The sequence below is a fragment of the Sciurus carolinensis genome, chromosome X (assembly GCF_902686445.1).
Source record: "Sciurus carolinensis chromosome X, mSciCar1.2, whole genome shotgun sequence".
Lineage (NCBI taxonomy): Eukaryota > Metazoa > Chordata > Mammalia > Rodentia > Sciuridae > Sciurus > Sciurus carolinensis.
Window position 1 is genome coordinate 8,783,879 of NC_062232.1, and position 14,947 is coordinate 8,798,825.

General features: G+C 36.9%; 1 protein-coding gene across 5 annotated transcripts in view; it reads left to right on the forward strand.

Annotated features, from left to right (window-relative positions):
- Window positions 1-14,947, forward strand: part of Frmpd4 (FERM and PDZ domain containing 4) — a 975,050-nt gene that overhangs the window by 739,060 nt on the left and 221,043 nt on the right. For all 5 annotated transcript variants that reach the window (XM_047537129.1, XM_047537128.1, XM_047537130.1 and 2 more), the window contains one exon: window positions 8,526-8,642. In XM_047537129.1, coding sequence (XP_047393085.1) covers window positions 8,526-8,642 — 117 coding nt within the window. The remainder of the gene's footprint in view (window positions 1-8,525; window positions 8,643-14,947) is intronic.

Sequence of the window (14,947 nt, forward strand, 5' to 3'; positions counted from 1 at the left end):
CTGTGACTGTTTTCATCTACAACTTTGATCTAATAACCAATTGATAATCTATTGTTGAATGAGTTGTCAACAACCTCCTTGCTGAGTTGTTGTGAGTAAAAAGAAATAACCCATGAAAATACCTAGAAGAGGGCCTGCCTAACAGCAGTTATTAATAAATGGCATTGTCTCCATGCACATGCTTTTACCCACCTGAAAGCAGAAGGGTACAATTTTAATACCTGAGATTCTGTGCCAGTACCTTTATGTACCTTGAATTCATTTATTATTTCAATTTACATTTGAACATCAATTATGTACCTGATATTACTCTGAGTAATAGCGTGGAAAAATGAAAAAGACATGGTCACTGCCTTCCCAGGGTGTGTGCCCAGCTCATCTTAGACACTTGGAAATGTTTGCTTATTTGGGAGGCACAAGCATGAACTCATGAGCAGGTGCAACAGTGGTCGAGTAAATGGAGATCAAGACCTGATGTCAACTGTTCCCACATTTAGTTCTTTGAACAATGAAACCTGGCTGTTCTGTTCTCCTCAACAATAAAGGGCCAATTATAATTGTCTTTTCAGATGTACAGAGTTGAAGAATTCAATGAGCTAAGAGGTACAAATATATTTTGAAAAAAAATGTAATGTAAGGCATGGCTATATCTGACTTTAATGGCAACACCTGTGTTTGATATGTGGGTAATCTAGATACAGGGACTCTGATCTTCAAGACATCTGGCATCTGTTATGGGATCATACATAAAATGGGGCTTGCATTTATATGTAAAAACTTTTGGATGGAGAACCAGTTAACCCAGATTTACTTCTGGTATTTCTCCCTGATTCCTAACTAGGAAACATAACTAATTCAATAGGTTGTGAAAGGGTTATGCTGAAACTCACAGATGTATCACCACAAAATTAGTTTAATTTTGTGGGTTGATAAATCATATAATGCAGATGAAAATAATCCAAAAATGTTTAAATTTAATTGTTAAAATTTACATTCAAGGACAGAGGTTGTAACTCAATGGCAGAACACTTGCTTACTATGAGTGAATCCCTGGGTCCAATCCCCAGCACCTCAAAATACACACACACACACACACACACACACACACATACACATGTATGTGTATGTGTGTCTACTATGCATACATATGTGCACACACACACACACACACACACAAATATCATTTATCATAGTTAAATTCTTGACTCATCATATATTTCTTCTTGGCTAAAATTGTTTTGTAATGAATACATTTCTGTCTGTTTAATAAGGCTTGACAGTGGTATTTAAAGCAATTTTTAACCATCTACTTCTCCCTTTTCTGTATTTTATTGTCCTGTCATCTTTAATATGGTTGGTGGGATTATTCTTCTCTTATCTGTATGGCTCTGATGTTATTATATTTACCCTATTGACATAGCTTTCTTCGTATGCACCTGTACGAAAACCTGTTAATAAGCGTTGTGGGATGAACAGTTGTTACCTCCCAAATAAAGTCAAAACACTTTGACTACCATGCTGAAGTCTGAGTTAAAGGAGAAAGTTGTGTTCTGAGGTAGAAGAGAATGCAAACTACTTCAGGAAATTTCTGTGAGTGGTTGTCATGAATGACTGGAACCAAAAGACCTGGTTAATCAATTCCTTACTGATTCATAGAGAAAAGGAAATTCTCTAAGACCTGCCACCCAGTGGGCGTCATGTCAAGGACCCCACTCTAACTACAATGAGGCATACCAAGCTAGACACAAAAAGAACATGATTATCAGAAAAACTTGGAGCTTTTAAAATTCACCCAGAAACATTGACTGTGGTTTATTCCCCTCACTCCCTCTTCACTTCCTTTACCGTAATCCACATTGCAATCATCCCAGAAGATATCTTAAATACCATCAGCTTGTAAATGCAAAATACTTTTCAAAGATACCTTGAGGTATCTGTGCAGTTTTAGGGCCTGTGACCCAACCACAATTTATAGCAAAATAAATGAGAAAATGATTTTCATTTCATAACACTATATAATCAAGGGTCATTCTGAAAATAATCTCTTTGCGTCCAACAAAATAAGGTCAAGTTTTAATTTGTTGGATTTGTATAGTGTCATTCAATGTCAAGGATGAATAATTAAGTAGATGTAGCTTTGGTTTTTCTTATATCTGAAATGAACATAATATTTCACTTCTCAACACCAATGCTCAAAGAATACATCTGGATTCTGGCTACTGTTCCCATAATCTTACCAAGTATCTAAGAAAATCTGTATGTTGGTGTAACACTTAAATGCTACACAGTGTGAGAAATATGGAGTTTGGAGTAGGAAGTTTCAGGGTTCAGTCTGGACACTTTTCTAGCAGGAACCTTGCCTAGGCTGTATGGTTCTTGCCTTCTCCCCACATTTCTGTGCCTAATACAGTCTATGGAAAGCACAGTGTCTGCTGAAAGATCCAGTATCCCTTCCAAGTAGATTGCTGTCCCTGTTTTGCAAGTTATGCATTATCTCTGCATTTTAGTTTCTTCATCTTTAATACAGAAACAATAATATTTAGAAAACACCTGTTGCATTCTGAGGTAGCAACAGAAAGTGTGGATATGGAAATGATGGTAAAACTGATAGGTCAAATGCAAATGTTACTCTCATAACTATTACAACTACTACTTATGTACCATTTGATGAGACTGTTATAAATAAGCCAAGCATTCTACTTCAGAGTTTTGCATATCTCATTTGTCTGCATAGCATCACTGTAAACTGGATGTTATTATTTTTATTTTATACATAAAACTAAAATGTAGAAAGACCAAGCAAGCTATTAAGTGGCAGAACTGGGATTTTTAACTCATTATTTCTAATATAAAGGCATATTGTGCTTACCATAATTAGGATGTAAGTGGAAACATTGAGAATGCTTTTGTTTTCTTGTTTTCAAGTAATGTTTATTGAGCACCTACTCTGCCAAACTCTGGGCTAAACTTTGTGTAGTCATCACCTTACTTTCTCAATAGCAGCTCTTTGAGCTAGGCAGGGTTTATGCACCTTGGCACTATTACGATTTTGGTTGGATCATCTTTTTGTGTATAGAACTGCCCTATGTAATGTAAGATGTTTAGCACCATCCCTGGCCTATACATACTAGATCCAAGAAGCACACTTTTCCCTTCCCTCAATTGAGACCACAAAAATGTCTCCAGACATTGCTAAGTGTCCTTTGAGGGCAAATTCACCCCTGAATGCAAATGTTGAGTTAGAATAACTTCATTTTATAGGTGATGAAAATAAAGTACAGAGAGTTTGGAGTAATTTGTCCAGGGTCACAAATCTAGTAAGTGGCAGAATTTGAATCTGAATCAGGAATGTGGAACTTGACCTCAGATTCTTTTCCCCTATAGCATCCCTTTTTCAGATACTGAGTTATTTCTAAGGAAACTCAGATCACTGCAGAGGCCTGCAGGCAATTCCAAGAGCCTGTCTTCTCCTATGACAGGTTTGCCATTAAGATTTGTTCCAGGACTTAGGAGCAGGCATATAGGAGGAGCACTTCCACCAATGATCTCAACACAAATACTTCTGCAACTTTGCCTGTATTGTTCGTAGCTGCTCTCATTTCATATAAAATATGAAGATCTATCTTGTCCAGGATGGTTTTAGCCTGTTGCAAACAATAGATGAGTGAAGCACAAAGTTTCAAACCAGTTCAGTCAGTTGTTGGGAGTTTCTGGAGTGATTTAAATAGCTCTGACAATGTAGGTCGCTATTTTTAAGGCTGAGCTAAGTGTTTGAAAGTGGTTCACACAGCCATGATCTCAGATAGAAGTTGCAGAACATCACAATTGCAAGAACTCTCAAAGCTTTGCCTGAGAAAAGTTGAAACTGAACCCCTGTACCCTGTATCACAGACTTGGGATTCCTGGGTTTTAGTTAAAAAAAAAATTATGATATTTCCTTCTGCCTTGAGAAGGGCTGAACTTGTCAACTTCTCTACCTTATGGGAAGGTGTGACTGCTTGATTCAACCCTTTCTAGCCCTGTGCCTGCCAGACTAGGAAAGAATAGATGCCTGAGCCTCTCACCTTCTTTCTATTCTGAGAATGAATTACAGTCAATTATACTTGCATAGTCCCCTCAAAGTCTTATATTTTTTTTCATTTTTAAGTAGATATTTATTTAGCAAAGACATTCAAGTGTATATGTGCTGGGTGTCATACCAAATTCTTTACAACACTCAATATTCTCCCGAAGATATGGGTCCTATTATCACCATTTGACAGATGATTATCTGGTTTTGAGGAGGTTAGAGAGGTTAAATAAGGTGCTTGAGATCATGTAAAATAAATGGCAGAGCCTGGATTGAAGGAAGTCTGGTTATAACCCAGTGGTTCTCAAAATCTAGAGGGTATCAGTTTTGCCCAAATATCATATGTGACATGCTTTATAATGTTGCTTATGGAAAACTCAAATTTAACTAAGTGTCCTGTATTTATTTTTCTAAATTTAGCAGCCCTAGGCTGGAAGAACACCTTGCAAATGGTCTCAGTGCATCAATCTGCATACCATCCTCAGCAACACAGCTGAGAAGAATAGCTAGGGTCATATTTATGAGAGTGCTTGGGCTCCATAGAGGCAGTCAAGAGGAATCTTGAGGCTGACAGGTTCTTAGACCAGAAAAGTAAAACCTCATTCATTGAGGTTCTACTAATGCTCAGCCCAAGAATGGACTCCCTTTGAAATGGACAGAAAAAAGAAAGGCAAGCATCTCACACTGGCACATAGGCTTGGTATTATTGCCAAAATGAAGAACTTTTGGAATAGTGTCATCATAACAGTGCCCAGTTCATCCTAAGGATCTGAGTGTAATTTCCATATCAGAAGGTGTGCTAAAGCAAAGCAACCAGGAACTCTGCTTTGACATGTGTTGGTCTTGCTGCTGCTCTACACGGGGCCACCTCTTAACCCATTAAGTCCCAAGTTTTTAATTCTGTATAGGATAATGGGACATAATGGGTTAATATCCTGGGTGATAAAGGTATTAACTTTTAGCAGTGATGGGATTGGGGGGCATTTGGGAGTACTGAAGGGTTTGGTGCACCACCAGAGGTGAGAGCAGGGAAAGGAGGTCCCTGAAGAATCTCCCCAGTAAGCAGAAAGGAAACCACTGCATTTCCAAGGCTGGATATTGTTGATGACTAGACTACCAGCCATAAACTGCATAGAAGCAGGAGTCAGATCCCTTCACAATTATGGCCTACATCCTGGATTTTTCTCAAGACTATTATAGAAAGACACTTTTAAAGGGTGTTCATTTTGTTCTACTTGCACGTTTAATTTACTAAATTTTACTAAGCACTTTCAGACCTATACATTTCATGTTAACACATTAACAGGCAGATATGTGTTCATTTCTGGTCTTCATATTCAGTCATTTGTTTTATCAGCTGATGCCCCTTAACCTAGATTAAACTCAATTAGTATTTACATGGTTTTCCAGCATTTGCATTTCATTTGGTAATGTTTAAGAGAAGGCTTTACTTGAAAACATCTTGCTGAACTGTTATTTGCCCCTTCCTGAACAAAGTGTACAGGACAGAATGTCATTTATAATAAAATGGGTTACCTCTAGTTCTTTATTATAATGCTGTATTTTACATATAAATTATATTAGGAGGCATGTGTCTTTCCTTTATTGATTAAGATTTCAGGGAGGTAAAAATGGTTGAAGGAAAAAAAGACAGTTTATTGTTTTTAATAAGTTAGCCCCCTATGAGGAAGATTACCTTTCTAATGCAATACATAATTTAAGAATTCAGAAAAGAATATTGTATTCTCTGAACAAGCATCCTCCTTTCACTCCTAAGAATAGTCTTTGTGCCACTTCTAACTGTACTCTTGCTTTTGTAAAAAGTTTTTAATAACAGAACAGACTATATTCATGCCTCTACGAACTTGTTTCCTTGGTACCATCTTATAAAGCATTCTGAATATGATCTCTGCTGTAGTGGAGAAAGTGGTGTGGGTTTTTTTGTTTGTTCTTTGTAGTACCTTAGGGTGACAAATTCATGTGTTCTCTCAATGCAGAAAAGCAGCACATTAAAAAAAAAGATGGAATTGCCACTGCTGACTTTTACGCAAGTAAGAGAACCAAAAGCAGTAGCCATGTTTTTCTTTTTATAGTCAACAGGCAAAAAATAATCCTATGGTGGCATTCTAAATTTACCAGACCTGCCTGTATCAAATTGGTGAACACTTTATGAAGCACGTAGCAAAACTGAAGAGAAGTTAAAGAAAAGCAATGGAGTTGGTTAAAATTATGCAAAGTACTTCCTCTACAGAAAACATAAAGGTAAATGACTTATTTCTCTTAAGAAATTTGGAGTTATGGTCAGATTTTGAGAGGGACAGGAAGGTTGAGGGAATGAGTTACCCAGTTTTCTATGGACTTAATGTCTCCCTCTTCACAGCAGGTTGAGAACCCTGGTTTAGGTATTTGCCACAAAAGGGCTGTAGGTTGCATGACTGCAAACAGATAATGTTATGCAAGTTGCACCTTGTGCAAGAGGACCCAACCAAGGAGGCAGGTGACAGCTGCAACTCATCCCCAGGCCAGTGGCACTTGCTCTACTTTCATCTAATCAGAGGGGCATTTCTTTCTCATTGTAAAGTGCTATTGGGTAGCTATTGAGACACTGTGAGTCCAAGAAAATGTCATCACCCCTTTCCCCCTGACTGCTTTAGTGGTATCATTCTGGGATTTGGAACCATGAGAGGATCTTTAGAGTCTCTAGAGTAAGTAACTTCTCCAGGACCTAAAGGACAACATGATGAGGGATGATGATCAATCCCGAAATGACATTGCTTACTTCCTTCCCAAAGCACAATTAAGCTCTGAAGAAGTCTTGGACATTTATTGGAAGACAGGAATTTCTGCAGGTCCTGGGTTGAGGAAGTTAGGCTATGATTCAGAAACTGGCTTAGGATTGTACTACCCATCATAGCTGCTTGTCAGAAGGAATTACTTCTCCTTTTCTCTTACTCCTGAAAAAAGAGATCTAAAAGAAATTCTTGCAATCAACAGATATATGAAAAAATGTTCAACATCTCTAGTAATAAGAGAAATACAAATCAAAACTACCCTAAGATTCCATCTCACCCCAATTAAAATGGCTATTATCAAGAACACAAGCAACAATAGGTGCTGGCGAGGATATGGGGAAAAACATACACTCATACATTGCTGGTGGAGTTGCAAATTAGTGCAGCCACTCTGGAAAGCAGTGTGGAGATTCCTTAGAAAACTTGGAATGGAACCACCGTTTGACCCAGCTATCCCACTCCTTGGCCTATACCCAAAGGACTTAAAATCAGCATACTACAGAGATACAGCCACATCAATGTTCATAGCTGCTCAATTCACAATAGCCAGATTGTGGAACCAACCTAGATGCCCTTCAATTGATGAATGAATAAAGAAATTGTGGTATGTATATATACAATGGAATATTACTCAGCCATAAAGAATAATAAAATTATGGCATTTACAGACAAATGGATGAAATTGGAGAATATCATGCTAAGTGAGATAAGCCAATCTCAAAAAACCAAAGGATGAATGATCTCGCTGATAAGTGGATGATGATACATAATGGGTAGTGGGAAGGAGATAAAAATGGAGGAAGGAAGGACTGTATAGAGGGAAAAGAGGGGTGGGAGGAGTGAGGGGGAAAGAAAAAATAACAGAATGAATCAAACAGCATTACCCTATGTAAATGTATGATTACACAAATGGTATGCCTCTACTTCATATACAAACAGAGAAACAAGATGTATCCCATTTGTTTACAAGAAAAAATAAAAATAAATAAAAAGAAATTCTCCTTAACAATTCTTTTATTTTGCCAATGAGCCAAATTAAAGTTGTCAACTTTAAAGTTGTGGGATTTTGTGAAGGATGATATGTGGATTTTTGTGATAGTTTAAGGTAGTGAGTTTGTCTAAGGTTTATGACTGACTCATTTTTGACTGGAATGTTGTTAACAAGAGTCTAAATTTGGTATTTTGGTCATAAGAATCCAGGAAACTGAGGCTTATGAATTGTTTGGTTTTGTTTTTGTTTTGTTGCTTAAGAGCACAGAAACAGTATTTTATTTTTATATGTATTTATATAATATTGTCAAATCTATTTATGTAACCTAATCATCCTCAGGAATGGTTAATGTGATGGAAGCTGCAGAACTTTTGGTCAAAATTGGCTTGTATGTCTTCAAAAAGTTACTTAAAGTTATTGACCCATTTATTGTTTCCTTATCTGTAAAATGTATACACGTTCTATGCTTCATAAAGCCCCTGTGGAAACTGAAATAACACGTAGAAAATGCCTAGCATGGTATATGACATAAAACCTTTCTTTATAATTATCCAATTAATCAGTTGAAGATATAGCCCTCAATTTAGAGGAGCAAATTGGGTACTCTTCTGCAGTTTGTCTCAGAAGATACGTTCAGGAATCAGGTGTGATAATTCTTTTTTTTCTTTTGTAGCCACAGGACGAAGTCTTCAGGCTGGCCACCTCCCTCAGGAACCTGGGGCTTGAACCAGGTGCCACCCTATGGATGGGAGATGATGACAAACCGAGATGGGCGAGACTACTTCATCAAGTAGGTTTAAAAGTTGGCATGACCAATGAAATCCTTGACTAATAGACTTCTCTTGTTTTGATTTGCACAGGAGAATGAGTGTACTTCAAGAATGGACTCAGGCATTTAATCTTCTCTAGACTTTGTATCTTGTAGCATTGGGTTGCTTTGCTCTTGGGCAGGCTCCATTTTAGAGTGACAATTTATTCTATAGTGTCGCAATCCTGGCTCAGGGAAACAGTGTCCATTATTAAATATTAGGTCAGTGTATTCATTGTCTGAAACTAAGAACTAACTTTTGACATGCAAAAGTGTCATTTGGAATGTTTTCTAGAAATGGTCAAAACAAGAAAACTACTGTAGCATCTATAACTAGAAAAAAACAGCAAAAGGACTACATGTATTACGTGTAATTTTTTTACTCAGCTTTCTTTTTTTAATTTATTTTATTGTAAACAAATGGGATACATATTGTTTCTTATTACATGTATTTTTGTAAATTTCTCACACTAACATTGGCTTAGATTTGGGATTTTTGTAGCATTTAAAAATTGTGTTAAATGAATGTATATAATGTGATTTACTATTTTATCCAGTTTAGATTCATAATTTAGTGGTATTAAGTCCACCCACAATGTTGTTCAATTGCTTTACATTCCATTTCCCAGAACTCATCATCCCAAATAGAAATTTGATATCCACTAAACAGTAACTACCCATTTCCCCTGCCTCCTATTTCTGGTGTCCTCTCTTCTACTTTCTGTCTCAATTTTTCTTATTCTTATTTCCTTATATAAGTGGAATCATATAATATCTGTCCTTTTGTGTTTATTTTATTTCATTTTTGCATGTTTTCACATCTTATCCATGTTGTAGCATTTGTCAGAATCACACCCCTTTTTAAGGCTGAATCATATTCCATTGTAGAGAAAGATCATATTTTTGTTTATTCATTTATCCATTGAAAGATATTTAGGTCATTTCCACTCGTTGGCTGTTGGGAATAGTAATATTATGAGAATTGATGTGCAAGCAGCTATTTGGTGGGCTGAGGGTGTAGCTCAGTGGTACAGTACCTACTTAGCATGTGCAAGACTCTGGGTTCCATACTCAACAACAACAACACCCCACACATAAAACTTTCTGTTAGGTCCCTGCTTTCAATCATTTTCAGCATATACCTAGGAGTAGAATTTATGGGTGAAATGAAATCACAAGTCAATGTTAAATTCTATGTTTAGATTTTGAAGGAAATATCAAACTGTTTTCTGCAGTCTTAAGTGCTCTTTTTTTCCCCCGGTCTTCTGAGAAGAGCATTTCTATTGCATTTCTCAAAACGGTAAGGATTCAACCTGCTGGTTTCTCCAACCTAAGTGAAATATTCTTAATTACAAGAAATTAGTGAAACAGATTTTAAATCAGGAAGCAAGGGGGCTCAAGCCCAATTGTAATTGAGCAGAGATTGGAGGTCAAGGGGGAAAATATCTGTCATGAGCACAGGCTGCATTCTTTGTTGCAGTCAAGCTGAATGTGCACTGATTAGCAAACATAGGATCACCTTGAAGCAGGGGGTCATTTTTGTAAAAATGTCTGTCCAGATGGTTTTGGGGGAATTTGATTTTTTATACTCCCTAACCCACCAACAAATGAGGATTGTTGGAAAATAATCCAATGAAAAACACACGTGAGTGTGGTGAACAATTTCATGGTCTCCACCATCAAAATTTCTCCCTTTTCCCAGAATTCCTGCAAAGCACAGTTACTGAGGGACTTGCCTACAGGGTCCATCCCAGGAAGACCCAAGTTGCCCTTGAACATGACTCATTCTGGGAGGCATGTAAGACATGGTCTTCTGGCTCTTCAAGTCTTTTCTAGAATGGAAATGGCAGTGGAAGCAGAATTGACTAGAAAATTCAAAGACTGATAGAAAGGCCAATAGTTTTGCTTACACTCTACATTTTGGATTGTTAATGTCTTACAGTATGCCAAAGCCCCTTCTGTTGCTATTAAGACAATATTTTATTACTATATTTTACCATCTATTTTATAACGTGGCTATGAATTTATGCAATTGACTCGGTTAAGTTGACCTATAAGCTTTCACACAAAACAATAAAAAATTTTCTGCCAAGGAAATGCAATTTTTAAGACATAGACTATAAATTCATGTCTCAGCTTTCTTTGATTAACATGAGTTTATCTTTCCTCCTGTTTGCATTTGGGTTCCTGTACATCCCAGGCCATTAGATCAATAGGTAAAAACACAAACTGAGATCAACTGTATAAAGGTTATGGGAAACCTAGCTAGCTCTACTTTCATGATTATCACTAGCATTACTGACATTTTTAACAACATACCAGGTATCAATTTAACATTTCTACTGGTCCAAGGGCAGCTGTTAAAATATAAAAATAAATCAGCAATGTGATAAACATGCACTGATTACTAAGTGGCAAATTTTGAAACCAAAGTCACCAGTGCCATTTTTTCCAAATCTGTGCACTTTCTTTTCACTTGAAAAGTAAGTTTTTGTAGTCATCTCAGAAAGTTTTAAGGTGTCAAGAACAGTACTTCCATAGAAAGTGCTTATTTTTTTTTATCACTAATGAGATTTATAAATGATGAGAATCATTCATTTTTTCCTTACCTACTGGGTAATATTCATTATAAAGAGATACCCTAATTATCAGTTTCTGGGTTTTCCAGGGTTGTAATATAGGGTATTCCTCTACTCATTAGTTTTAGAAGTTAAAAGGATAATTTGAAAACTAATCTATGGTTAGTAATTAGCACCTGTGGATTTAATTTTTCGCTCTTTTACATGTGATTTTTGAAAGAAATTAGAGTTTTTAAACTTGTCTTGGTGATACCTACATAAGACAATTGTTTTGATGGAGATACAACTATTTCTGAGTGGCTGACAAAACTATAGGAAGAGTCAGGCTTTTCATGTTAAAAGTTACAGCCTGGGGCTTGGGTTATAGCTCAGTTAGTAGAGTGCTTGCCTAGCATGCACAAGGCCCTGGGTTCAATCCCCAGCACTGCAAAAAAAAAAAAAAGTTACTGTCCAATAACTAAATGATGAGATAATCCTATTGTCATGAGTCTTTCTGAACATGACCCAGGATAGTTTACATGTGTTCAAATTTCATCTGCCCCTTCCCATCCACAATTATTTAGAGTAGGACTAGGTAACCTGTTTTCTTTGAGGAGTTACTGATCCATAGGGTTTTAAAACTCAAGGATATAAACATATATGTTGATGTACATTTGTAAAATATTGTATAATTTGCAAACTAGTGGTTCTCAACCTTGACTGCACATTGGAATATCCCTAGGAGCAATAGAAGAGCCTGATCCCTGGTGTGAGGTGGAGCCTTGAAATAGTCCCAGAAGTTCTCCAGGTGATTCGAATGGACAGCTATGATTGCTGCTCTGAAGCACTTCTCTGCATGCAAACTCATTTATTTGGCTTCAGTGGAAGAATGGTTATCCCCATTTTCCAGATGATAATACTGAGACTGGCTAATTCACAAGTGACACATGTATGCTCCATCACAATCTCTTGCTTGTCCAAATTCACTAGATTCTCCATTAATAAAGGACAACTTGTTGGTATGCTTAGAGATATATAAAATAGAGAATTTTAATGCTTTTATTAGTGCATTATAGTTATACATAATATTGGGGTTCATTTTGACATAATCATACATTCATGGAATTAATTTGCTCCATTTCATTCCCTAGTGCTTCCTCTCTCCCCCGTTCCCTTTCCTCTACTTGAAGTAGAGGTTTTTATTTTGGGGGGTACTGGGAATTGAACTCAGGGGCACTCAACCACTGAGCCACATCTCCAGCCCTATTTTGTATTTCATTTAGAGACAGGGACTCACTGAGTTGCTTAGGACCTCAATTTTGCTGAGACTGGCTTTGAACTTGTGATCCTCCTGCCTCAGTCACCTGAACCCCAGGGATTACAGGCCTGTGCTATCATGCCCAGCTAGTTTCTTTCTTTTTTTTTTTTTAGAACAAAGAACATTGTTTAAGACACATGATAGATTCAAAATACAAGTTTCTCAGTTCTTATTATAACAGTTAAGTAATAGAGTAGAGTAGGGGAAAGCAGGGACACAGGTGGGAAGAAAGAAACTACAAAAAAAAAGAGTCTCAGGAAAGGGTATCCTGATGAGAACTGGTTAAGAGAGGGAGAGAAGGATGGAAAGATAAATGAAGGGAAACAAAGTGAGAAACTCTGGGATGATTAGAGTAACAGCATAGGTGAACAGTAGCAGAAAAATGTGAATAGATTCAACTATAGATATAAATAAGGATATAGATATAGATGTAGACATACATATAGATATAAAATATAGATACTGACATAGATATTGATACAGGTATAGATGGGTATAGATATACATATATAGGTGTAGGTATAAATGGATATAGAATATAGATATAAATGATATAGATAAGTTAACCCAGAAGAGTCCTGGTTTATAGGTACTGTTCTGAAATTATTTATTGATAGTACTTCCTTTTCCAGGCAAAGCATTCCAGTGTGGATAAAACAAGATAACCCAATTTATATTATCACACTGCCAAAGTTACAAAAATTCTTACATGGCATAAGAGTTCATTTAATCTTGACAGTTGTCCTATAAGGTAGTTAAGACACATAGAAGACTCTCCCTCTTGCAGAAAAGATTGATATTCACAGGAATTGAGATCTCTACATCTTCTGGCTATTCAGTCCAATGTTTTCACCCACATCTTTAGACTTCAAGGACTTGGTTCTTTTCATTCTATCATGGAATTGAATCCTTCTATATTCTATAGCTTTGACTCCCACCACTAGTTTCCCAGCTCAGTTAATGTGTGCTCAGCTTAGTTCAACTCAGCTCCACCTGTACCCATCATACTGTCTCCACTCAGAATTCTTAGATCTGGACATTATCAGCCTAGTTGACTGGTCATATGTTTCCTTTAGATGCTCTCCTTAGCCACACCCAACATTTATTGAGCACCACTAAATACTGAAGATAGCAAGATAGGTAAGACAGGTTCCTATTTGTGAGTCTTATGTATATTGGAGGCCCCCAAAAGAATAAATAATTCGATATGTTTAGAGAGGGGGGCAGGAATGAAGGCCATTACCATGGATTTAACACTTCAGAGGGGTCAAACATCATTCTTAACTGAACAATATCTATTTTAACTTCTTTAGAAATATAAAATATACCAGGAACTATTGTGTGTGCCTGTAATCCCAGCGACTCAGGAAGATGAGGCAGGAGTATCACAAGTTTGAGGCCAGTGTCAGCAACTTAGCAAGATCCTGCCTCACAATAAAAAATAAGAGAGTAGCTCAGTGGTAGAGCACCCCTGGGCTTGATCTCCAGTACTGAAAAAAAAAAAGAGGACAGAAATACAAAATTTTAATAGAGACTATAGGAAGTATCATGTGTTTCTTTTCCCCAATTTTTATTTTAATGGAGTTAGAACATGCTTCTTTGTGTGGGTGGGAGTGAAAAATTTGTTATTCATAAATCTGTAATTGAGTTTTCTGTATGTAGAAGGAAAAAATTAAAGCCTAAGCAAAATAAGTATTAAAATACTAGCCAGACAAGGATGTGAGGGAAAAGATACACTCATACATTGCTGATGGAACTGCTAATTGGTGCAACCATTATGGAAAGTAGTATGGAAGTTCCTCAGAAAACTTGGAATGGAACCACCATTTGACCCAGCTATCCCACTCCTTGGCTTATACACTAAGGATTTAAAATCAGCATACTATAGTGATGCAACCACATCAATGTCCATAGCAGCTCAATTCACAATGGCTAAGCTATGGAACCAACCTAGGTGTCCTTCAACAGATTAATGGATAAAGAAAATGTGTTACATATATACAGTAGAATATTATTGAGCCATAAAGAAGAATGAAATTATGGCATTGCTGGTAAATTGATGGAACTAGAGAATATCAAGCTAAGTGAAATAAGCCGATCCCCAAAAAACCAAATCCCTAATGTTCTCTCTGATACGAGGATGCTGATTCAAAATAGGCCAGGGGTAGGCAGAAGTGGAAGTTCACCAAATTGTAGAGGGGGAAATAGGGGTAAGGGAGGAGGTATGGGAATGGGAAAGACAGTAGAATGAATCAGACATAACTTTCCTGTGTTCCTATATGAATACACAACCAGTGTGACTCCACATCATATACAACCACAAGACTGGGATCCTAATTAGAATAAGTTATACTCCACGTATGTATAGTATGTCAAAATACACTGTACTGTTATTTATAACTAAAAAGAAC